Genomic DNA, 26,260 nt, shown 5'->3' with positions numbered 1-26,260 from the left:
GGCAACGAGGGGATTGTCACAGTAACTTCACTGCAGTGTTAATGTAAGCATACTTGTAACACTAATAAATAAACTTTAAATCACAGGGTTAGCCAGATGTGGCAATCACAGAGAACCAACTCCAGGCAAAAGAATTTTCCATGATATCTACTCATTTAACCCACATCTACCACCATTCAATAACCGAGTGAGCGATCAAAAATACTCTCATTCCCAACAAACACACAAGGAAAAGTTAAAGATCACACGTATACACCATGTGGATAGCAGCACTGAGACCAGTGTTAAAGGAAGATGACTAGATGCAGCAGGAGTTGTCATACGCTGAGTGTAACAATATACCAAACAGAACAGACCAGGCAGGGCTTGCACACACGCTGTCACTTGTCTAAGGGAGGGAGGGAGGAGGGTGGGGGGGTGGGGGGGGGGGGCAGTAGGTAAGATGGGAACCTCTGGCTCGATGTTGGAGCAGTGGGACTGGATTTGGGGGCACAGTGATCGAATTCACAGAAACTTCCAGCACAGAAGCCCATTCTGCCCATCCTGTCCCTCCTATCTGTGCTGGGTCTTTGAGCCATCCAATTGGATCCCTTCCAGCCAAACCCCCTCCACTCTTTCCCCAAAGTTCTGCAACATTTTGCTCTTCAGATACTTATCCAATTCCCGATGGAAAGTTACTATTGAATCCATTTCCAGCAGTCCGGCAGTGCATTCCAGATCATAACAACTTGCTGCCTAATAACATTTCCCCTCAAATTCCCGTCTGTTTTTGCTGCCAATTATTTTTAAATCGGTGTCCTCACACTATCAACGCTCCTGCCAGTGGAAGCTGTTTACTGATCTACTCAGTTAACATCCCTCACTTTAACCTTCTTTGCTCCAAGGGAAACAATCCCACCACCTCCATACTCTCCAAGTCCCCTGTTCTTCGTGCTACACTATCTCCAAGTTCTCCATATCCTCACTGCTTTGACTCTGATCTGTTCAGCATGGGCTTGGAGGGCCAATGGGCCTATTCCTGCGCTGTACTTTTCTTTGTTTTTTTGTACATTTTTGAACCACCCTAGATTCCCGGCCACTGAAGGCAAATTGCAGTTGTACCTTTTTATTGTTGCCATTTAGTTTTGTGGGATTGGCCATTGTATAAATTAGCTGGAGCTACAGAAGGCTTCAAGTTCACACTGCTGCCCTTAAAGAATGTCTACGTCTGCCATTGCTGCAGCTACACCTCCATACTCTTTAGGATTCTCCCCTGTAACGTAAAATAAAACAAGGATTTACACAACCTCAGGACGCTCAGGACGTAATACTTTTTTACGCCCAGCGAGCTGCTTTGGTAGGGCAGTCACTGTCGTGTCAAGGTATCATGGCAGCCAATTTATGCACAGCAAGATCCCAAAATGCCAACGGAGATAGTGGCCAGATATTGTTTTAGTGATGTTGACTGAGGTCTAAATACCCTAGCCTTAGGTCACAGGTTTATCACTCCTGCCATCCTTCCAAACACAATCCCAGAATCCCTACAATGCAGAAGTGACCATTTGGCCCATTGAGTCTACACCGACTCTCTGACAGAGGATCTTACCCAGTCTCTCTCCCCTGCCCTATCCCCGTAAGCCCAGACATTTACCATGGCTAATCCTCTTAACCTACACATCCTTGGATACTAAGGGAAAATTTATCAGGCCAATCCACCTAACCTGCACATCTTTGGACTGTGGGAGGAAACCTACGTAGACACGGGGAGAACGTGCAAACTGCAAACAGACAGTCACCCAAAGCCGGAATCGAACCGGGTCCTTGGTGCTGTGAGGCAGCGGCGCTAACCACTGTGTCACCCTGTTACTCAAGAGCCATGAGATCTTTTATATCTGCCAGAGAGGGTGGACAGGTCATTGGTTTATGTCTCATTCAATGGAGTGCACCCCCTCAATACTGACGCTTGGGGGTGTCAGCCTAGATTTTTGTGCTCAGTACTCTGCAGTGAGACTTGAACTCACAACCTAGCAACCCAGAGGGGTGAGTGTTACCAAGGCAGCCACGACTGTCACAGTCGATGGGATGTTGAGTACACTTGCAGTTCGCCTGACAGCAGTCTGTGCCCCACTGCGGTTACAGTATATTCATCTTCATGGGTCAAAGGGCTAGAATCTGGATCTCAGTTTCTGATCGTCCCCAAGGTTGTGTTAGTGATATAAAATGGAAGGTTTGCCCTTGAACCTGGTTTTAGTGACTCCAGGCAGCTGCTGACACCTAAGTCACACGGCAGCAAACTCGCGGTAACTTGATGCAGCTTCTAGCAGCTCGTCTGACACACTGAGCTGGCTTCCCTTGGTCCAGATGGTAACTTAATCAGCTCCTGACAGTGCAGTAACTCAGTCAAAACAAGGACTCTCTCCCTGGGCCCAGCTGGTACCCGGCGCAGATACTGCCGGCCATACACTAACCAGATGGGATCCTTGGCCGTAACTCAATATAACTCCTGTAACCAACAATATTACGGGGTGGGGGCGGTTAGGGAAGTGGGGGGGGGGCTGCGGTGCAGTGCTCAGAGAAAAGGAAGAACTCCAGGAATGAAACTAAAGAAATCACTGGGAACTACCCCGTGTGTGCTCACTATCACAAATACCTCACAGTCAGACCAAAGCAGTTGTTTCATATTCCATATTTTTGACAGGATAAATAGTGAAAGAGTCAATATTCAGGTAATAAACAGTCAGATGCTGAGCAGGATTCTCTATTTGCAGCAAGTTATTGTGATCTGGAATGCACTCCCTAACAGGCTGATAGAAACCGATAAAAGAAGCTGATAGAAGCTGATAAAAATCACTGCAGGGCTCTAAGGAAATAGTAGGGTGTCAGCATTAATTAAATGTTGCCTTCAAAGAGCTAGCACAGACACAATGGGCTGAATGGTTTCTTTCTTAGAATTCTACAATGCAGAAGGAGGCCACTTTGCCCATTCAGTCCGCACCAACTCTCTGACAGATGATCCCAACCACGCCCTATCCCTGTAATCCCACATATTTATCCCACTAATTCCCACCCTCCCACGACCCCCACATATCTTCTTTACTTAAGGGAAGAATTAGCATGGCTGATCTTCCTAACCTGCACATCTTTGGAGTGTGGAGAAACCAGTGCACCCGGAGGAAACCCACACAGACATGGGGAGAATGTGCAAACTCCTGTGCTGTAGAATTTTACATTTCTAATATTTGGTGCTTTCCCTTCTTTCATATTTCACTAATTTTCTTGAACCATTTCAGTCGGAGTATCTATTCTGTACTCTGGCGACAACTTTCCCTCATTTCCCCCTGTCTTATATTCTCTACAATACCTTTATCCCCCTCCCCTCCTGGTCTTTGCTTTATTCTCCACATTTCATTCTTTCTTTTTCTCTCATTTCTCTCAGGCAGCACGAGGTTAGCACGGCTGCCTCATTGGACCAGGGACCTGTGTTGGATTCCCGGCTTGGGTCATTGTCTGTGCAGAGTTTGCACGTTCTCCCTGTCTGCAGGATGATATACAGAGGAGGAGTGGATAATGGTGTGATATAGAGAGGGTTTTAATAGCCTAGTATCTCCTTATATGATCTGGTGTCAAATGCTGTTTGATGATGCTCCTGTAATGCATCTTGCGATGTTTTATGGTGTTATGCTGGATTAATGCAAGAGTCACCCAACATCTGGCTGGCAGCACCTTGCGGAGTTTGGAGAGGCTGGAATGTAAATTCAATTCTTACCTCCCCACAGCTCACAGGAAATCCAATCACCTGATACTGCCTTCTACAGTGTTACCTACTCATAGCTAATTCTTGCAGCTTGCCCACACACATTCTCTGAAGCACTTACTTGATAAAATATTTAATCCCATCTGCTGTGTAAGCTTCTTCCCATCCATAGGGCAAACCTGTAGTGAGAAGCAAAAATAATCAATTGCTGGGAACTCAGTGGAGGAACACATCACCAGCAGCATGGAATTTCATTTTTCCTGAAATAATTATCTTACAAATAAAACCATGGGGTGGGATACAGAGAGGAGGATAACAGTGCGAGATAGAGAGAGAGGGGTAATGCTGCGATATACAGAGAGGTGAAGACAATGGTGTGAGATACAGAGGGGAGGGTAATACAAAGAACAAAGAGAAGTACAGCACAGAAACAGGCCCTTTGGCCTTCCAAGCCTGTGCTGTTCACAATGTCTACCTAACCTAAAACCGTATGCAGAGTCCGTATCCTTCCATTACCATCCTAATCATGTATTTGTCTAGTTGCCCCTTAAATGCTGCTACTGTACTGGCTCCAAACACCTCCCAGAGCAGCGTGTTCCAGCCATCCTCCACCTTCTGTGTAAAAAACTTGCCTCGCACATCTCCTTTAAATTTTTTGCCACGCACCTTAAATCTATGTCCCCGAGTACTTGACCTTTCTACCCTAGGAAAGGGCATTTGACTATCCACTCTATCCATGCCACTCATAATCTTGTAAACCTCGATCAGGTCACCCCTCAACCTCTGTCGTTCCAGTGAGGACAAACTGAGTTGATCCATTCTCTCATAGCTAATAGCTTCCAGACCAGGCAGCATCCTGGTAAACCTCTTCTGTAGCCTCTCCAAAGCATCCATGTCCTTCTGGTAGTGTGGCGACCATAATTGAACACAATATTCTAAATGAGGCCTAACTAAGGTTCTGTACAGCTGCAGCATGACCTGCACATTTTTATACTCAATGCCCCAACTGATGAAGGCAAGCATGCCAATTGCCTTTTTGACTATCTTATCCACCTGCGTTGCTACTTTCAGTGATCGGTGGACATATATGCCCAGATCTCTCTGCCTGTCAATACTCCTAAAGGTTCTACCACTTACTGTATAACTCCTACACGCATTGGACATTCCAAATGCATTATCCCACACTTGTCTGGATTAAACACCATCTGCCATTTCTCCATCCAAATCTCCAACCGATCCATATCTTGCTGTATCCTCTGACAACCCTCTTCACTATTTGCAACTCCACCAATTTTTGTGCTGTCTGCAAACTTACTAATCTGACCAGCTACATTTTCCTCCAAATCGTTTATATATACCATGAACAACAAAGGTCCCAGAACTGATCCCTGTGGAATACCACTAGTAAAAAGTCTGACAACACCAGCTTTTAGTCCAAACCTGGTGTTGTCAGACTTTTTACTGTGTTTACGCCAGTCCAACGCCAGCATACCCACATCATGAACACCACTAGTCACAGCCTCCCATTCAGAAAAGCACTCCTCTACTGCTACCCTCTGTCTTTTAAGGAAAGCCAGTTCTGTATCCATCTTACCAGCTCTCCTCTGATCCTGTGTGACTTCACCTTTTGTACCAGTCTACCATGAGGTACCTTGTCAAAGGCTTTACTGAAGTCCATGTATACAACATCCACTGCCTTTCCCTCACCTATCATCGGCATCACTTCCTCAAAAAACCCAATCACATTAGAGACGCACGGCCTCCCCCAACTGTCTACCACTAATAAGTCCATTTGTTTCCAAATGTGAATAAATCCTGTCCCTAAGAATCTTTTCCAATAATTTCCCTACCACTGAAGTAAAGCTCACTGGCCTATAATTTCCTGGATTACTCCTGCTGCCCTTCTTAAACAATGGAACAACATTGGCTATAGATGAAGTTCCAGAGGACCGAAGGAAGGCCAACGTGGGTACAAATATTTCTGACAAGGGCCCAGCAATTTCCGCCCTTGCCTCCCTCAGTATTCTGGGGTAGATCCCATTAGGCCCTCGGGATTTACCTAGTTTAATGCTTTTAAGACGTCCAATATCTTGTCCTTGTTGATATTGACATGACCCAGGATATCTACACACCCTATCCTAGGCTCTAATGGTGTGACCCAGCAGGGAGGGTAATGGTGAGATACAGAGGAGAGGATAATGATGTGAGATGCAGAAGGGCGGGTAATGGTGTGATACAGAAAGGGGGGTAATGGTGAGATACAGTGGGGAGGATAATGGTGAGATACGGGGGGGAGGATAATGGTGTGATACAGAGGGGAGGATAATGGTGAGATACAGAGGGGAGGGTAACGGTGAGATACAGAGGGGAGGATAATGGTGAGATACAGAGGGGAGGGTAGCGGTGAGATACAGAGGGGAAGGAAATGGTGAGATACAGAGAGCAGGTATGTGGGGGAGGTTTTTCACACAGAGGGTGCTGGATGCCTGGTTTGTGCTGCCAGAGGAGATGGTGGAAGCAGCTGACACAAACTGTTAAATGTCAGAAGCTGCAGGAAGCTCCAAGCAGCAAAACAGCTGAAGCAAAAGCGCCAGAGAGCTGGGGGGATTGATGTTGGGTCAGTGTTGCTCTCAAACAGCACCATAAGAAGCCAGCACTGGATCTGCTCCCACTTTAAACTACTCACTTTGCCCAATATTATTTTCACGCTTGTTTTCTCACCTTGCTCTGCACCCACATTAAGTTAAATCCTATAATCCGACAGTGAATTCCAGATCTAAGGGCATAGGTGACTCTCAACCGCGCGCTACATATGTCCTGCAAATGTTTTATGGAGACAGTGTAGAGGGAGCTTTACTCTGTACCTAACCCCGTGCTGTACCTGTCCTGGGAGTGTTTGATGGGGGGACAGTGTAGAGGGAGCTTTACTCTGAATCTAACCCCATGCTGTACCTGTCCTGGGAGTGTTTGATGGGGGACAGTGTAGAGGGAGCTTTACTCTGTATCTAACCCCGTGCTGTACCTGTCCTGGGAGTGTTTGATGGGGACAGTGTAGAGGGAGCTTTACTCTGTATCTAACCCCGTGCTGTACCTGTCCGGGAAGCGTTTGATGGGGACAGTGTAGAGGGAGCTTTACTCTGTATCTAACCCCGTGCTGTACCTGTCCTGGGAGTGTTTGATGGGGACAGTGTAAAGAGAGCTTTACTTTGCATCTAACCCCATCTATATCTATCCTGGGAATGTTGGATGGGGAACAGTATAGAGGGAGATGTACCTGACCTGGGAGTATTTGATGGGGAACTATTGTCTGTATCTAACCTGTGTTCCATTTAACTATGGAGTGCCTAACAGTGAAAAGGTTTCCCAAGACAGACATTCCATAAATATCTTCTCAAATCCTGAAGTGTCACTGATATGAATCACGCGGCAGAGAGAAAGAACCGGTCCATTTGCCTGTCCAATGCCAGAGGGATCCTCATGTATCGTGGTTACACACTCCCCAACCATCAGGTGCTGCTCAGTCTCCTGACACAGCTGCTAAAAAACCCAAGGCCATTGGAAATCTGGTTCTGCAGAGATTCTTATTCCAAATAACAGTCACTTACAAAAGCTTAAAGAGAGAAAGGACTTAATTGCAGCAGCATAAATCTACCGTACAATCCAGTAATGTGTAATCCAATAAAGACAGTGTTGTCAGCTTACCTTAACCTGACTGAGAGTGAAAGATAAGGTGCTTCCCCTGTTACTCCCAGAGATAGAAGTCTCACAACACTGGGTTAAAGTCCAACAGGTTTATCGTGTAGTAAACGCCACTATCTTTCGGGGTTTGCCCTTTCGTCAGGTGAGTGGGAGTTCTGATCACAAACAGCATATAAAGGCACATACCTTTACACAGGCAGTTTTTTATGTGTCTTTATATGCTCTGTTTGTGATCAGAACTCCCACTCACCTGACGAAGGGACAAACCCTGAAAGCTAGTGGTGTTTACTACCAAACAAACCTGTTGGACTTTAACCTGGTGTTGTGAGACTTCTTACCGTGTTTACCGCAGTCCCACGCCGGCATCTCCACATCACTCCCAGAGTTGCCAAGCTGTGATAATGACTGACTGACTGCGGGGAGGGGATTTGCAAGAGATACTTTGACAGATAACAGACTGGCTCAGTCTGCTGAAGAGGCAGGAGTGGGGGAACTCAGACCAACTCTGTGGCAGGGAGTGAGGGAACCAACAAGAGGGAATAACAGACTTAACCTCATCCTCACCAACTTGCTGGCTGCAGATGTATCTGTCCATAACAGTATTGGTAATAGTGATCACCACGCAGTCCTTGTGGAGTCAAAGACCAGTCCTCATATTGAGAATAACCTCCATCGTGTTGTGTGGCACTATCATGATGGTAAATGGGATGGACTTCAATCACATCCAGCAACTCAAAACTGGGCATCCATGAGGCACTGTGGGCCATCAACGGCAGTGGAATTGTACTCCAGCACAATCTGCAACCTCATGGCCCGCCATATCCCCCACTCAACCATTACTATCAAACCAGGGAATCGACCCTGGTTCAATGGAGTGTGCAGGAGCAGCATGTGGCATACCTAAAAATGAGGTGTCAACCTGGTGAAGCTACAACACAGGGGGACTACCTATGTGCCAAACAGTGTAAACAGCAAGTGATAGACAGAGCTAAGCGATCCCACAAGCAACAGATCAGGTCTAAGCTCTGTAGTCCTGCCACATCCATTCGAGAATGGTGGGGGACAATTAAACAACTCACTGGAGAAGGAGGCTCCACAAATATCCCCATCCTCAATGATGGAGGAGCCCAGCACAGCAGTGTAAAAGGCTGAAGTATTCGCAGCAACCTTCAGCCAGAAGTGCCGAGTGGGTGATCCATCTCAGCCTCCTCCGAAATCTCCAGCATCTCATAAGGTCATAAGATATAGGAACAGAATGAGGTCATTTGGCCTATTGAGTCTGCTCCACCACCATTCAATCATGGCTGATTTGTCTCTCAACCCCAATCTCCTGCTTTTTCCCCGTAGCTTTTGATCCTCTTATCAATCAAGAACCTATCCACCACTCTTTCAAACTGGTCTCCACAGCCTTCTGTACTCGTTGGAGTTTAGAAGGATGAGGGGGGATCTTATAGAGACGTATAAGATAATGGATGGATGGATGGAAAGGGATGGATAGGGTAGAGGTGGAGAGATTCTTCCCACTCAGAAAGGATAGCAGGACTAGAGGGCACAGCCTCAAGATAAGGGGGGCAGTTTAGATCGGAGTTGAGGAGGAACTTCTTCACTCAAAGGGTGGTGAATCTCTGGAATTCTCTGCCCGTTGATGTGGTGGAGGCTACCTCGCTAAATATATTTAAGTCACGGGTAGATAGGTTTTTGACAGACAAGGGAATTAAGGGTTATGGGGAGAAAGTGGGAATGTGGAACTGATCCACTTCAGATCAGCCATGATCTTATTGAATGGCGGGGCAGGCTCAAAGGGCTAGACGGCCTACTCCTGCTCCTATTTCTTATGTTCTTCTGCAGCAATTAATTCTACAGATTCACCACCCTCTGGCTGAAGAAATTTCTTCTCATCCCGGTTCTAAAGGGTGGTCTGGTCCCTTTACTCTGAGGCTGTGCCCTCAGATCCCAGTCTCTTCCATTAATGGGAATACCTTCCCTACATCCACTCTATCCAGGCCTTTCAGCATTCTGTAAGTTTCAATGGAATTCCACCGGCCCCCCCCCTTCTAAAGTCCATCGAGCACAGGCCCACAGCCTTGTCTAGACTGAAATTTAGATCTATAGGATGAAAGAGCAAAACTGACATGCTGCGTCAGTGTCCAGAACAGGACATCCTGTAAATCTCTGGTGCCCCCAACTCAGTGGCTGGTTCTTTAGTGGTGTGTGAAGTCAGTGTCAACGCCTTTAGTCTTCTCCACTTGTATTCTGCAGAGACCCCGCTGGCTCTGACGTGCACAGTCAGTAATAGGAGCACTGGTGGATTTAGTGTTCCAGTATGAAAGTTCACATTGGTGGCATTCACACCAGGGAGTAATCTACCCAAGGATTATTTGTAACACTGTAATCTGCTGCAACATTGCCTTAAAAAGCATTATGTAACACACAGACACCTCTGGTTTAGCACCACTCCGTTCAAACATAATTTAACAGGCTGTAACTTTTAAATAAAAAAGAATAATTACATGGGTAATACCCGAGAGGCCAGAGCAAGATAAGAGAGGCTTGCTTAATTAAAAACAAGCAGCATCAAGCTGAAAACCATTTGGAATGGCAAACTGTCAGTTTCCCTATAGCCGTGTAGTCCCGTCACAGTAAGACTGACCCCAGGGCCGGTTGGTGTTTGACAGAGTGTCGGGGGTGCAATTGTATTTGTTGTGCTTCAGTCAAACCCCACAATGGGCAATAGGGACCACTCTGAGGTTAAGGGGAGAGAACATGTTAAACACTGCACGCATCACAACACAAGGTTAGACTGGAACAAGTGGAGGTCACAGAGATCAGCAATGCAGATGAGGTTTCGCATTGCCAACACTTTATGACTAAATCCTGATTCAATGGATAAACAGATAGCTACATAAACACAGGAGGAGGCCATTCAGCCCTTCGAGCCTGTTCTGCCATTCATCACAATCATGGCTGATCATCCAACTCAACAGCCTAATCCTGCTTTCTCCCCATAACTTTTGATCCCATTTGCCGCCCAGTGCTATATCCAGCCGCCTCTTGAATACATGCAATGTTTTGGCATCAACTACTTCCTGTGGTAATGAATTCCACAGGCTCACCACTCTTTGGGAGAAGAAATGTCTTCACCTCCATCCTAAATGTTCTACTCCAAATCCTCAGACTGTGACCCCCTGGTTCTGGACTCCCCCCACCATCGGGAATATCTTCCCTGCATCCACCCTATCTAGACTTCTTAGAAATTTATAAGTCTCCATAACATTCCCCTCATTCATAAAGAGAGACTCTCATTTAGATAGCGCCTTTCACAACCTCAAGATGCCTAAAGTGCTCTACAACCAATGAAACGCAGTCATTGTGGTAACATGGCAGCAAAGTTGAGCACAGAAAGATCCCACAGAAAGCAACCTGGTCAGAGCACAGCAAGATCCCACAGAAGTTTAACGTCTGTTGTAGGTAAAATGTTAGGATCCGTCATCAAGGAGGAAATAGCGAGGCATCTTGAGGGAAATTGCTTGATAGAGCAGACGCAGCACGGTTTCGTTAAAGGGAAGTCGTGTCTGACAAATTTACTGGAGTTCTATGAGGATGTGTCTAGGGCGGTGGATAGAGGAGAGCCGGTGGATGTGGTCTTTCTGGATTTTCAGAAGGCGTTTGACAAGGTACCTCACAGGAGGTTATTGCAGAAGGTCAGGGGACAGGGAGTTGGGGGTAGGGTGTTAGCGTGGATAGAGGATTGGCTGTCAAATAGGAGGCAGAGAGTGGGGGTCAATGGGTGCTATTCGGATTGGCGGATGGTGACTAGTGGAGTGCCTCAGGGGTCGGTGCTGGGGCCTCAGCTTTTTACCATTTATATAGATGATTTGGAGGAGGGAACCGAGTGTAGGGTGTCGAAATTTGCTGATGACACCAAGATTGGGGGAACGGCAAATTGTGCGGAGGGGTGTGGAGAGTCTACAGAAGGATCTAGATAGGCTGGGCGAATGGGCCAGGAATGGCAAATGGAATTTAATGTTGGCAAGTGTGAGGTGGTCCACTTTGGTAGGAATAATGGTAGGAAGGATTATCACTTACGTGGCGAAAAACTGCAGCAGGCGATGGTGCAGAGGGACCTCGGGGTCCTTGTGCATGAGTCGCAAAAACCCAGCTTGCAGGTGCAGCAGGTGATCAGGAAGGCGAATGGGATGCTGGCCTTCATAGCGAGGGGGATTGAATATAAAAGTAGGGAGGTCTTGCTGCGGCTGTATAGAGCATTGGTGAGGCCGCAGCTGGAGTACTGTGTGCAGTTTTGGGCGCCGCACCTGCGCAAAGATATTTTGGCCTTGGAGGGAGTGCAGAGGAGGTTTACTAGGCTGATGCCGGAGTTGAGGGGGTTGAGCTATGAGGAGAGGCTGAATAAACTAGGCTTGTACTCGTTAGAGTTTAGAAGAATGAGGGGAGATCTCATTGAGACGTATAAGATGATGAATGGGATGGATAGAATAGAGGTGGAGAGACTCTTCCCGCTCAGAAAGGACAGTAGGACTAGGGGGCACAGCCTCAAGATAAAGGGGGGGCGGTTTAGAACGGAGTTGAGGAGGAACTTCTTCACTCAAAGGGTGGTGAATCTCTGGAATTCTCTGCCCGCTGAAGTGGTGGAGGCTGCCTCGCTAAATATTTTTAAGACGTGGGTTGATGGGTTTTTGATAAGCGAGGGGATTAAGGGTTATGGGGAGAGGGCGGGAATGTGGAACTGAGCAGCGACAGATCAGCCATGATCTTATTGAATGGCGGGGCAGGCTCGAAGGGCTAGATGGCCTACTCCTGCTCCTAGTTCTTATGTTCTTATGTTCTTATGATCAGCGGAACAGCTGCTTTTAGGTGTTTCAGGGATAAATGTTGACCAAGATGCTGGGGGAACTCTTCTGTTCTTTGATATAGTGTTGGGAACTTTGATCTCTACCAGGGAAAGTGCACAGGGCCCCGGTCTGCAGACGCTAACAAGCCAGAGGGGTACCATATTTGACTTGTGGCTTGTGCTGAGTTAGCTCATCCCAGTCAGGGTTGCAAATGGTGTCAGGTATCCTGGGCTAGACAGGGATAGAAATCAGCCTGAGTCTGATTCAGAACCTGGCGGCTCCCGAGTGTCAAGCTTGCTGTTAACATCCACTAACCTCTGTACACAGCTACTCCCAGTACCAATCACAAAGCTGTGAGCAGCACTGCAATGCTGGCTGATTTCCACTGGGTCACTGGATAAACCCAAGTCCATCCACGAAATGCCCTACAGCTATGCACCAAGGATCCTTTAACAGCATCTTCTGAACTTGTGACCTCTGCCACCAAGAAGGACACGGGCAGCAGATACCTGGGAACGTCATGACCTGCAAGTTCCCCTCCAAGTCACTCACCATCCGGACTTGGAAATATATCACCGTTCCTTCACTGTGACCGGGTAAGAATCCTGGAACTCCCTCTATAACAGCCCTGTGGGTGCCCCTATACCACATGGACAGAGTGAGAAGTTTCACAACACCGAGTTAAAGCCCAACAGGTTTATTTGGAATTACTGTGCCCACCCCAGTCCAATGCTGGCATCTCCACATCCTCACATGGGCAGAAACAGATGAACATAGAGATTGTCATCGACTTCAGGAAGTGTAAAGGAAAACATGCCCCTGTCTACATCAACAGGACGAAATAGAAAGGGCGAGAGCTTCAAGTTTTTAGGTGTTCAGATCACCAACAACCTGTCCTGGTCCCCTCATGCCAACACTATAGTGAACAGAGCCCCACCAACACCTCTACTTTCTCAGAAAACTAAGGAAATTTCACTTGTCAGCTACGACTCTCACCAACCTTTACATCACAGAGATGCACTATGGAAAGCATTTTTTCTGGTTGTATCACAGCTTGGTATGGGCTCCTGCTCTACCCAAGACTGCAAGGAACTATAAAAGGTTGTGAATGTAGCTCAATTCCATCACACAAACCAACCTCCCATCCATTGACTCTTCCACACCTCTCGCTGCCTCAAAAAAGCAACCAGCATAATTAGGGACCTCACGCACCCCGGACATTCTCTCTTCCACCTTCTTCCTTTGGGAAAAAGGTACACAAGTCTGAGGTCATGTACCAATTGACTGAAAAACAGCTTCTTCCCTGCTGCTGTCAGACTTTTGAAGGGACCTACCTTGCATTAAGTTGATCTTTCTCTACACCCTCGCTATGACTGTAACATTACATTCTGCACTGTCTTGTTTCCTTCTCTATGAACAGTATGCTTTGTCCGTACAGCGCACAAGAAACAATACCTTTCACTGTATCCCAATACACGTGACAATAATAAATCAAATCAAATCTCACCACCACTTTCACAAGGGAAATTAGGGATTGGTAATAAATGCTGGCCTAACCCAGAGCCTAAATGGTGAAATTTCAGATGCCATCATATTTTAGAATTTCAAGGCTTTTACTGTAAGCAATAAAGCACCAAGAAGAGGGCATGAAATATCATCATGCTCTTTATAGCACAGAAAGAGACCATTCAGCCCATTGAGTCGATACCAGCTCTCTGCAGTGCAATCAAGTCAACTCCACACTCTTCTCTTTCCGCGTGTTGTTGCAAGTTTATTTCCCCCAGGTGTCCAACCAATTTCCTTTTGGAATGATTAATTATCTCTACCTCCACCACTCTCACGTAGATGGTCAGTTGCAACTGATTTACAACCAATTAAATACTTCTGAAGTATTGTAGACTGGGAACGTATTGGGGGCAGCATAACATGAGCTTGAATCTGCCAACTGCTGGGAGTCCAAGTGTCTGAGTTAAAAGCTGGACTGGTCCCAGAGCATGATGTCGAGATGCTGGCGTTGGACTGGGTTAAACATAGTAAGATGTGTCACAACACCAGGTTAGACGCTAACCAGCTTATCTGATAGTAAACCCACAAGCTTTCAGAAACAGTGTTCTGGAGTACCAGTGGTTGACTTCTCTCTGGTAGTCTTGGCAGTTAACTGTATGCAAGAGGCAGTGTTCCAGGGGATGGTTCAGATCAGAGAGGAGGGTGCAGCGCTGCACAGGGTTTCACTGTGTGGGAGACAGCCCCATGGGCAGTAATAGCGTTGCAAGGAGGTTTCAGAGAAGCTAGGAGAGTGTGACAGAGGCAGGAATGTGTGGTATTTAGCCAGTGTCATTGTGCGCTGATATTTTGGATTTAGACAGAAAGTGTGCAGCTGCAGCAGCTCCTGATTCCCTGGCTGCAAACAGAATCTGGCCAAAGCACCTGCAGTTCTTCTGTAGCCTCTGCCTCCCGGGGAAGGGAGGGAACTCAAACCTACTCTGAAGCTGCAGAAGACATGCATTTATATGCAAGAAACCAAATAGGTGGCATTTAGTCTTCGCTCCCTCATTGTAATAATTAATGTCTGTTGTGATCACTGTATCCTGGCTGCATTGACAGCTGCACGTTCACCCTGGGTTTGAGACAGTCAGCGATAGACTCTCACTGTATCAAAGGAAGTGAAACGAAGGAGTTGCAGTTTTCATAGGCCCAGCCCAGCTTTATATATTCAACATCTGCTGTAATGTACAAAACATAGCAGTTAATTTTTGCACTGTAAACTCTCACAAACTGTATCGTGATAATGAGCAGACCATCTGTTTCAGGTACTGGTTGAGGATAAATATCAGCCGCGTCAGAAGAATTCCCATGCTCCCTCAGTACTGACCCTCTGACAGTGCGGCACTCCCTCAGCACTGACCCTCTGACAGTGCGGCGCTCCCTCAGTACTGACCCTCTGACAGTGCGGCGCTCCCTCAGCACTGACCCTCTGACAGTGCGGCGCTCCCTCAGCACTGACCCTCTGACAGTGCGGCGCTCCCTCAGCACTGACCCTCTGACAGTGCGGCGCTCCCTCAGCACTGACCCTCTGACAGTGCGGCGCTCCCTCAGCACTGACCCTCTGACAGTGCGGCACTCCCTCAGCACTGACCCTCTGACAGTGCGGCACTCGCTCAGCACTGACCCTCTGACAGTGCGGCGCTCCCTCGGCACTGACCCTCTGACAGTGCGGCACTCCCTCGGCACTGACCCTCTGACAGTGCGGCGCTCCCTCAGCACTGACCCTCTGACAGTGCGGCGCTCCCTCAGCACTGACCCTCTGACAGTGCGGCACTCCCTCAGCACTGACCCTCTGACAGTGCGGCACTCCCTCAGCACTGACCCTCTGACAGTGCGGCACTCCCTCAGCACTGACCCTCTGACAGTGCGGCACTCCCTCAGCACTGACCCTCTGACAGTGCGGCGCTCCCTCAGCACTGACCCTCTGACAGTGCGGCACCCCCTCAGCACTGACCCTCTGACAGTGCGGCACCCCCTCAGCACTGACCCTCTGACAGTGCGGCACTCCCTCAGCACTGACCCTCTGACAGTGCGGCACTCCCTCAGTACTGATCCTCTGACAGTGCGGCACTCCCTCAGCACCGACCCTCTGACAGTGCGGCACTCCCTCGGCACTGACCCTCTGACAGTGCGGCGCTCCCTCGGCACTGACCCTCTGACAGTGCGGCGCTCCCTCGGCACTGACCCTCTGACAGTGCGGCGCTCCCTCGGCACTGACCCTCTGACAGTGCGGCGCTCCCTCGGCACTGACCCTCTGACAGTGCGGCACTCCCTCAGCTCTGACCCTCTGACAGTGCGGCACTCCCTCAGCACTGACCCTCTGACAGTGTGGCGCTCCCTCAGCACTGACCCTCTGACAGTGCGGCGCTCCCTCAGCACTGACCCTCTGACAGTGCGGCGCTCCCTCAGCACTGACCCTCTGACAGTGCGGCGCTCCCTCAGCACTGACCCTCTGACAGTGCGGCGCTCCCTCAGCACTGACCCTCTGACAGTGCGGCGCTCCCTCGGCACTGACCCTCTGACAGTGCGGCGCTCCCTCAGCACTGACCCTCTGACAGTGCGGCGCTCCCTCGGCACTGACCCTCTGACAGTGCGGCGCTCCCTCGGCACTGACTCTCTGACAGTGCGGCGCTCCCTCGGCACTGACCCTCTGACAGTGCGGCGCTCCCTCGGCACTGACCCTCTGACAGTGCGGCGCTCCCTCGGCACTGACCCTCTGACAGTGCGGCACTCCCTCGGCACTGACCCTCTGACAGTGCGGCGCTCCCTCGGCACTGACCCTCTGACAGTGCGGCACTCCCACGGCACTGACCCTCTGACAGTGCGGCACTCCCTCAGCACTGACCCTCTGACAGTGCGGCGCTCCCTCAGCACTGACCCTCTGACAGTGCGGCACTCCCTCAGTTCTGACCCTCTGACAGTGCGGCACTCCCTCAGTTCTGACCCTCTGACAGTGCGGCACTCCCTCAGCACTGACCCTCTGACAGTGCGGCACTCCCTCAGCACTGACCCTCTGACAGTGCGGCGCTCCCTCAGCACTGACCCTCTGACAGTGCGGCGCTCCCTCAGCACTGACCCTCTGACAGTGCGGCGCTCCCTCAGCACTGACCCTCTGACAGTGCGGCGCTCCCTCAGCACTGACCCTCTGACAGTGCGGCGCTCCCTCAGCACTGACCCTCTGACAGTGCGGCCCTCCCTCAGCACTGACCCTCTGACAGTGCGGCACTCCCTCAGCACTGACCCTCTGACAGTGCGGCACTCCCTCAGCACTGACCCTCTGACAGTGCGGCACTCCCTCAGCACTGACCCTCTGACAGTGCGGCACTCCCTCAGCACTGACCCTCTGACAGTGCGGCACGCCCTCAGCACTGACCCTCTGACAGTGCGGCGCTCCCTTGTTAATAAATACAATGGGGTGAGGGTTGGGGGGTTGCTTTGCAGCAGAGTGTTGACTATTTGGCAGAGGGAGTTCACTGGGGAGTGTCCTGTCCACAAAGTGGGAGGATGGGGGGGGGTTGAGGGGTGGGGGTCGCTGCGGTAGGTGGGGAATGGGGAAGTGGGTTAAGGTGTGGGGGCGGGAATGAGGGAAATGCCCTGGTATTCACGACAACCTATTGGGTAGCGCTGGCAGTGAGAAACCTATCGGCCTATAGTGTGAGGTGGGGGCAGAAGTGACTGCTGATAAAATTCAGGGAATATCGGAATAACAGAGCTGTTGCTGAGTTTCAGACGGGACATTTTAGCAGTGGTGAAGCAGAATGTTTTTCAGGTTTTCTTGTCAAGGAAGTGAGCAGTCTGTTTCCCCTCCTGGTTTACAGGCTGCGTTTCCATGTTGTCACCTCAGCCTGCCTGCATTAGAGCTGGTGTATCACTGAGACACAGCAGGAATAGCACAGTGTGCTGTTCCTGGCCTGCATGCCTGGCCTGTCTGCACATCATTAGCTCACTGTCCTTGGCAGCCACTGGGGATTTTTTTTACTTGAGCACGTGAACATAGTCTGAAGGCACACTCTGCACATTAACCCTTTGCCCAGGAATCAGTTCATTCTGACACCAGAAGGGACAGTGAACCCGCCGGCACCTCATTACCATCTCGCCTGTCGCACTGCAGACCACTTGCATTTATATAGCACCCTCGACACAGTAAAATGGCTGAAAGTTTCAGCACGCTGGCACAGTGGTCAGCACCGCTGCCTCACAGCGCCAGGGATCTGGGTTTGATTCCTGGCTTGGGACAATGTGTGGAGTCTGCAAGTTCTTCCTGTGTCTGCGTGGGTTTTGTCCGGGTGCTCCGGTTTCCTCCCGCAGTCCAATGGTGCGCGAGTTAGGTGGATTGGCCACGCTAAATTGCCCCATAGTGTCCTGGGATGTGTAGGTTAGAGGGATTAGTGAGGTCAGTGTTTGGGGTTGTGAGGATAGGGGCTGGGGTAGGATTGTGGTCAGTCAGGATTGATGGGCCAAATGGCCTCCTTCTGCACTGTAGGATTCGATGAAGTAAAGTTTTATAAAGGAGTAGAGAGAATGTCCCCAGTTCTAATTGCTCTATCATTGGTGTTTGCACCTTTAGCTGTCTAGGCCCCTCCAGTTGAGGCATTCTGAAATAACTCCTCAGGGGCCAGCATCCCTTCACCAGATTCCCTTTACTTACAAACTCACTTCCATCCTCAGAGTGCCGCAGATACAAGGTCAGAATCCGGTGTGTCCGTAGCCCTGACACTCCTCGATATACACACACACAGTGAGGCTCCCTGATTGGACAGGCAATCATTACCGCTCTTTCTGGTCAACCAAGTAAACTAAATCAAATTAACCAGGGGACAAATTAAAAGCAGCAGCTCCCAAAAGGAGGAAACCACCCAGAACAAAGGACAAAGTGGAAAGGAAACTTAAAATATCGAATCAGAATGTGACTAATGGGGTCAATAGTGCACTCCAGTCCCTGCGGTGCCCAGCGGGCAGGGAAGGGATTAATGGATACCCACGAACACCGCATGCTCACTCTCCAGGGGCACCTGGCCATGAATATAGCCTCAATAGAGGGGCAGACAGTTGGGCTGGACAACCCTCTCGGTCACCTGCTGCCTGGAATTGTTTACGGGGCAATCATGAACTCAATTTGGGCAGCAAGGTGGCACAGTGGTTAGCACTGCTGTCTTATAACACCAGGGACCCGGGTTCGATTCCAGGTCACTGTCTGTGTGGAGTCCGCACATTCTCCTGTGTTTGTGTGGGTTTCCTCCAGGTGCTCCGGTTTCTTCCCATGGTCCTAAAATGTGCGATTGGCCTTACTAAATTGCCCCTTAGTGTCAGGGAGGCTAGCTGGGGTAAACGCACGGGGTTAGAAAGATTAGGCCTGGGTGGGATTGTGGTTGGTGCAGGCTCGATGGGCAGAATGGCCTCCTTCTGCACTGTCGGGATTCTATGAATCAGGGATCTCATACTCCAAGAGGCCAACCTCCAGTGCCTTGCTGACGTTATTCCCTCCCTCAATGTCTCTGTCTTGCTTTGCTCCTTTAAGACGCTCCTTTAAACTTGACTTAACCCCTTGACTAAGTTTTGACCTAACATTTTCTTAAATTACTTGGTGCCAAATATTGTTTTCTCATGCTGCTGTGATGCAGTCTGGGACATTTCCTCATATAAATGGAGCTATACAAATATAAGTTGTTGTTGTAGTTGACAGGAGGATACTAGAGAGTTAAGGAGAAGAGAGGCGGTGAAGGGATTTATAAACAACGAGGAGAATGCTAAACTGGAGGTGCTGCCAGGCTGGGAGCCCGGGTAGGTCAACGAGCACAGTGGGTGATAGGGGAACAGCACCCGTGTGAGTTCAGGCACAGACAACGGAACTTTATGAGTTCAGGTTTATTACTAACTCAAAAAGAAATATTGGGTGCTTGTGATATAAGAACAGCCAAAAATCGTGCTAGACTTTAATCTACATACATACTGGAAAAATCAGATTGGCAGTAACAGGCTGAATGAGTTCTTAGAATGCTTTCGAGGCAGTTTCTTCGAACAGCACATTCTGGAACCAACCAGAGAACTGTTTATATTAGACTGGTATTGTGTAATGTGACAAATTAATTAATGACCTCAGAGAAAATGGATCCCTAGGTAGCAGCGACCATAATACAACTGAATTTTATACTCAGGTTAAAAGGGAGAAGGGTGGGTCAAAGATTAGTATTTTAAACTTAAAGGATCTCATGGGATGTGGGTGCCTATGGCTGGGTCAGCATTTATTGCCCCATTGCTAACTGGGGTGTCATGCTCAGCTCATTCTGAGGCCATTTAAAAATCAACCACCATTGCTGTGGATCTGGAGTCACATGAAGGTCGGATATGAAAGGAAGCTAACTAGAAATGAAAACCTAGGTAACAAGAGTTTCCATAGGCATATAAGCAGGGAAAAAGTAAATAAAGTGAGTGTTCAGCGCCAGGGACCCGGGTTCAATTCCAGCCTCGGCTGACTGTTCGTATGAAGTTTGCATGTTCTCTCCGTGTCTGCATGGGTTTCCTCCGGGAGCTCCGGTTTCCTCCCAAACTCCAAAGATGTACAGGTAAGGTTGATTGGCCATGCTAAATTGCCCTACAGTGTCAAGGGATTAGCAGGGTAAACATGGGGAGCTTAGGTTACGGGATAGGGCCTGGGTGAGATCGTTGTTGGTGCGGGTTTGGTGTGCTTAATGGCTTCCTTCAGCACTGTAGGGATTCGATGATTCTAATGGGGGGCGGTTAACAGTAAATAATAAGGAAATGGCAGATGAAGTTAACAGATATTTTGCTTCTGTCTTCACTGTAGAGGATATAAAAAACATTCCAGTAATAGCTGTAAATCTGGAGGTGGAGGGGAGAGAGGAACTTGGTGAAATTGTAATCACTCGGGAAGCAGTACTGCACAAACTGATGGGGCTGTGGGCTGACACGTATACAGGTCCTGACAGAGGTCATCCTGGGGTCTTACTAAAGGTGGCTAATTAGACAGTCGGTGTGTTGGTGTTCACTTTCCAAAATTCATTTGATTCTGCAAAAGTTCCACCAGTTTGAAAAGTAGCAAGTATAACTCCTCTATTCAAGAAGGGGGCAGGGAGACAGAAAACAGACAATTCTAGGCCAGCTAGCTTGACATCTGTTGTGGGGAAGGTGTTAGAATTAATCATTGAAGAAGTTACAGCTGGGCACTTAGAAAATGCAAGTTAATTGGGAAGAGTCAGCATGATTTAAGAAAGGGGAATCATGTTTAACCAATTTACAAGAGTTTCTTGAAGGAGTAACATGTGCTGTGGATAAAGGAGAGTCTGTATACATACTGTACTTGGATTTCCAGAAAGCATTTGATAAGGTGACAGTCAAAGGTTATTGCAAAAAATAAATGTTTGTGGCGTAGAGGGTAAGGTATTAGCCTGGATGGAAGATTGGCTGGCTGGCAGAAAACAGAATATGCATAAATGGGCCTTTGTCTGATGACAGGATGTGATAAGTGGCTTCTCCCAGGGGCTGTGCTGGGGTGTCAACTTTTTGCAATTTATATCAATGACTTAGATGTTGGGAGTGAAGGCATGGGAGCCAAATTTGCAGACAAATTCAAAGATAGGTAGGAAAGCATGTTGTGAAGAAGAGATAAGGAATTTGCAGACAGGTATAGATAGGTGAGTGAGGGGGCAAAGATCTAGCAGATGGTATATAATGTGGGAAAATGTGAAGTTGTTCATTTTGGCAGTAAGAATAAAAAAAACAAAGTATTACTTAAAGGGAGAATGATTACAGAATTCCGAGAGTGATCCGATTGTCTGCCCCTCTACTGTGGTTATATTCACGGCTGGGTGTCCCTGGAGGGGGAGCGTGTGGTGTCCGAGGGCACAGTACATGCCTTCCATGTCCTCTGGGCACTGTTAGGACTGGGGTGCATGATTGATCTTCTTAAGCACATTTTGATTTGATGTTCTAGTACATGAGTTAGTATGCAGGTATATCAAATAATTGGGAGGCAAATGGAAAGCTATTCTTTATTATGAGAGGAATTGAACATAAAAGTAAGGATGTTATGCTTCATTTATACAGGGGATTGGTGAGACCACATCTCAAATGCTGTGTGCAGGATTAGTCTCCTTATTTAAGGAAGGATGTAAATGTGTTGGAAGTGGTTTAGAGGAGGTTTACTAGATTGATACCTGGAATGAGCAAATTTTTGAGGAAAGGTTGGAAAGGCTGGGACTGTTTCCACTGGAGTTTAGAAGAGTGAGGGGGACTTGATGTTGAAGGATATAAGATCCTGAATGGTCTCGACAAGGTGACGTGGAAAGATACTTCCTCTTGTGGGTGAGTCCAGAGCTAGGGCAGTGCATTAAAATTAGGGATGATGTGGAGATGCTGGTGTTGGACTGGGGTAAGCACAGTAACAAGTCTCACAACACCAGGTTAAACTCCAACAGGTTTATTTGGAATTACAAGCTTTCGGAGCACTGCTCCTTCATCAGGTGAATGGAGAGGTGGGTTCACAAATACAGCATATATAGGCGAAGACACAATTGTAAGATAATGCTTTTTTTCCAGGATCTTTATGCTTTCTTGCATCTTTGCGGAAACTTGATGTTTATGTTGATATGTGTGATCTTAGAGATCCTCTACACATACCACTATCTTGCAATTGCATCTTTGACTGTATATGCCGTGTTTGTGAACCCACCTCTCCACTCACCTGATGAAGGAGCAGCACTCTGAAAGCTCGTGATTCCAAATAAACCTGATGGACCTGGTGTTGTCAAGATTGGAGGTCACCCTTTTAGGATAGAGATAAAGAGAAACCTTTTCTCTCAGAAGGTTGTGTGATTTTGGAACTCTTTGTCTCAGAAGGCAGAGAAAGTGGGGTCACTGAATATTTTTAAGGCACAGATGAAAGGTTTTTGTTAGGCAAAGGTTGTCAGTGGCCGAGGAGAACGTGGAAATCAACACAAACACACCTGCTGTGATCTTATTGAATGGTGGAACAGTCTTGAGGGACCGAGTGGCCTTCTTTTGTTCCTATTTCATATGTTTGTATGTTTATTTGGATAGCTGCAGACTACCATTTCTACAGCACTTTCAACATAGTAAAACATTGCAACATCCTTCATAGCAGTGATCTGAAACAAGATTTGACAAGCTCCATCCTCTAGTAGTTCTTGTGTTAATGTCTTCCTCAGACTGAGATGTTACACGTCTCCCAGAGTTAATCTGGCAACTCTTCTGAGACTCCCTATAGTTTCCTACTTGCCTTGTCAGGACTGGAAGGACTGTTTTAGGCCGTGGCTCAGTGAGTAACATTCCCTTCTCATCTCAGTGACCTATACAGATGAGGAACAGTCCTGCTGAACTCCATTTACTGACAGATGCAGCCTCTCCTGGTTGAATTTCTAAAAGTATCAAAGCTGAGTGGTGAAGTTCCACTTTCAAATTTCTGGGAACCAGTGATTACAGAAAGGAAAGATCTCCATTCCTATAGCACCTGTCACGACCCACACACACTAAAGCGCTTTACAGGCAATTAACTAAGGCAGCATGATGGCACAGTGGTTAGTACTACTGCCTCATAGCGCCAGGGACCTGGTTTGATTCTGGCCAGGGATCATTGTTTATGCAGACTTCGCACATTCTCCCTATGCCTACGTGGGTTTCCTCCGGGTGCTCCGGTTTCCTCCCACATTCCAAAGATGTGCGGGTTAGGCAGATTGGCCATGCTAAATTGCCACTTAGTGTTGGGGGATTAGTAGGGTAAATATGTGCGGTTACAGGAATAGGGCCTGAGTGGGATTGTGCAGACTCGATGGGCTGAATGGTCTCCTTCTGCATTGCAGGGATTCCATAATTCTAACTACTTTTGACAGTGAAGTCGCTATTGTCATAGGAAACAGAGCAGCCAATTTAAGCACAGCAAGATCCCACATAACAAACAGTATTACAGATCGTCTTTTCTTAGTGATTTTTACTAAGTCATCAGTGTTGGCCATGGCAATAGGGAGAACATCTCTGCCTTCATTTGAATAGGGCCAAGGGTCTTTTAAATCCACTTGTGAGTGGAGATGGAGCATCAGGTTAATGTCTCATCCGAAAGGTAGCACCTCCGACAGTGCAGCTCTCCCTCACCACTGCACTGGGGTGTCAACATTGATTCTGTGTCCACATCTCTGGATTGAGACTTGAAATCATGAGAGGCAAGAACGTTACTGTCACGATTTTAATCAGGTAATTGAGGTTGGCCAACTTCAATATGAGCTCTCTGACTGAGGGCCAAGTTGATGGTCCAATCAGAGAGCCCCATGCTCTGTATTTAAAAGGAGTGTCAGTTCCTCTGGCACTCCGGATGGAGCCTGCAGACTGACAGCTATAACTATAGTGTTGTTGGATATTGCAAATAAAGGAATTCTGGCAAATGGACTTCCGCTTCTGAGAACTTATGACAGTGACCCACTGAAGCAGGGCTGGTAGGAGAGGGGCAGACAGGAGATAGCATGTGTAGAGCAGGGCATCTGTGCCTCAACGGGAGTTCACAGAGGCACATTATATTATCCTTGTATAGTTAAAAGAGAGGAGAAAGGTGGTAGCGGAGAAGGGATTGGACCTGAAAGTAGAGTCAGGCAACAAGATCTTCTTGTGTCCTGGCCAGGAATTTGAGAAAGGTGCTAGGATCACTTTCTTAGAAACATGATTAGTGGGCGAGATTTTCTGGTCCTGCGCACCGTCGGAATCGTAGTGGATGAAACAAAAATTCTGGCGGACCACTTACAGGTCCATTGATCTCGAGTGGGAGTTTCCAGTCTTGGGGCGTGTGCTGCTGGAGTATTTGCCCAATGTGCTCCTTCAAATCTCACTCGAACTGCGAGTTCGCTGGTTCAAGATTCACTCAAGAGATTGCAGCACAGTTTAGCCTGAAAACGCAGTGCAGTACTGAGGGAGTGCTGCACTGTCAGAACTGCTGCATGAGCCAGGAAATCCACCCTTTAGATGTCAATCATTCCCCAGAGTGAAGAGCTTGTCGTATGAGGAATGGTTGAGGGCTCTGGGTCTGTACTCGTTGGAGCTTAAAAGGATGAGTGGGGATCTTGTTGAAACTTACAGGATACTGTCAGGCCTGAACAGAGTGGACGTGGAGAGGATGTTTCCACGAGTCGGAAAAACTAGAACCAGAGGACACAACCTCAGGCTAAAGGGATAATCCTTTAAAACAGAGGAGGAATTTCTTCAGCCAGAAAGTGGTGAATCTGTGGAACTCTTTGTTGCGGAAGGCTATGGAGGCCAGGTCATTGAGTGTGTTTAAGACAGAGATAGATAGGTCCTTGATTAATAAGGGGATCAGGGTTTATGGGGAAAAGGCAGGAGAATGGGGATGAGAAAAATATCAGCCATTATTGAATGGCAAAGCAGACTCGATGGGCTGAGTGGCCTCATTCTGCTCCTATATCTCATGGTCTTACAGATGTTGGAATAAGCTCCTATCTGCCTGTTTAGGTGGTGTTAAACGAGGAGCCGATATTCCCGAACCCAACCACCACCGAAAGCAGAGAAAGGGAAGTTTCACCTGAAGGCTTGTTGAGAAATGATGCTGTCAGTAAAATGGCTGCAGTTTTTTGATAGCAAAACAATATTGTCTGCACCGCAAAAAATAATTAATTGTGTACTAGTTCCTTACTGTTGTGATTAAACATTCAAGTCCTCCTACTAAATCAATACATTGTAAGAATACTGGTCTCTCTACACTGTAGCAGTGTAGTGTATCTGTAACTAAGTTGTTCATAGCTTATCCTGTAAGTTCTGGTCCCTGTTTCACTGTTGCAGTTTTATTCCTCACACTCCACATGCCTTCCTAAGCTGACAGGCGATTTCCCTGGAGGATGTTCTTCTCTGGTAAAAGCTAATTGCTCTATGTTCCAAGTAGAGGGGTCGAGGCATCTGTCTGTGACTATCACTGAGAGGACTGTCAAATAAGCAAACAACTCTCCTCTAATCAAATTTTTTCCTCCTGCCCTTCTCTAGTCACGTTTCCGAGCTGCCTTTACCACATGTGCTCCGCTGTCCTGTGGCTGGATGTGTGTTCCTGTTCGGCTCACACAGAATCCATAGAAGCATAGAATCCATACGGAAAGAGGCCATTCGGCCCACTGGGTCTGCACTGGCTCTCACCCAGGCCCTTCCCTCCACTCTAACCTCGCACATAAGTAGGGGAATCTAAAACTAGAGGGCATAGGTTTAAGGTGAGAGGGGAGAGATACAGAAGGTCCAGAGGGGCAGTTTTTTCACACAGAGGGTGCTGAGTGTCTGGAATAAGCTGCCAGAGGTAGTAGTAGAGGCTGGTACAATTTTGACTTTTAAAAAGCATTTAGACAGTTACGTGGGTAAGATGGGTATAGAGGGATATGGGTCAAATGTGGGCCATTGGGACTGGCTTCAGGGTTTG

At 48.0% G+C, this 26,260-nt stretch overlaps 1 protein-coding gene across 7 annotated transcripts in view; it reads right to left on the bottom strand.

The window, feature by feature from the left end:
• stxbp4 (syntaxin binding protein 4) overlaps positions 1 to 26,260 on the bottom strand; it is a 184,824-nt gene that overhangs the window by 15,419 nt on the left and 143,145 nt on the right. For all 7 annotated transcript variants that reach the window (XM_080209276.1, XM_080209277.1, XM_080209278.1 and 4 more), the window contains one exon: positions 3,855 to 3,912. In XM_080209276.1, coding sequence (XP_080065402.1) covers positions 3,855 to 3,912 — 58 coding nt within the window. The remainder of the gene's footprint in view (positions 1 to 3,854; positions 3,913 to 26,260) is intronic.

Source organism: Carcharhinus amblyrhynchos, chromosome 21 (genome assembly GCF_965287045.1).
Source record: "Carcharhinus amblyrhynchos chromosome 21, sCarAmb.v2.hapA, whole genome shotgun sequence".
In the NCBI taxonomy this organism is placed as follows: Eukaryota; Metazoa; Chordata; class Chondrichthyes; order Carcharhiniformes; family Carcharhinidae; genus Carcharhinus; species Carcharhinus amblyrhynchos.
Note: the sequence above shows the minus strand (reverse complement) of the source record. Positions and strands in the feature narration are given on the sequence as shown.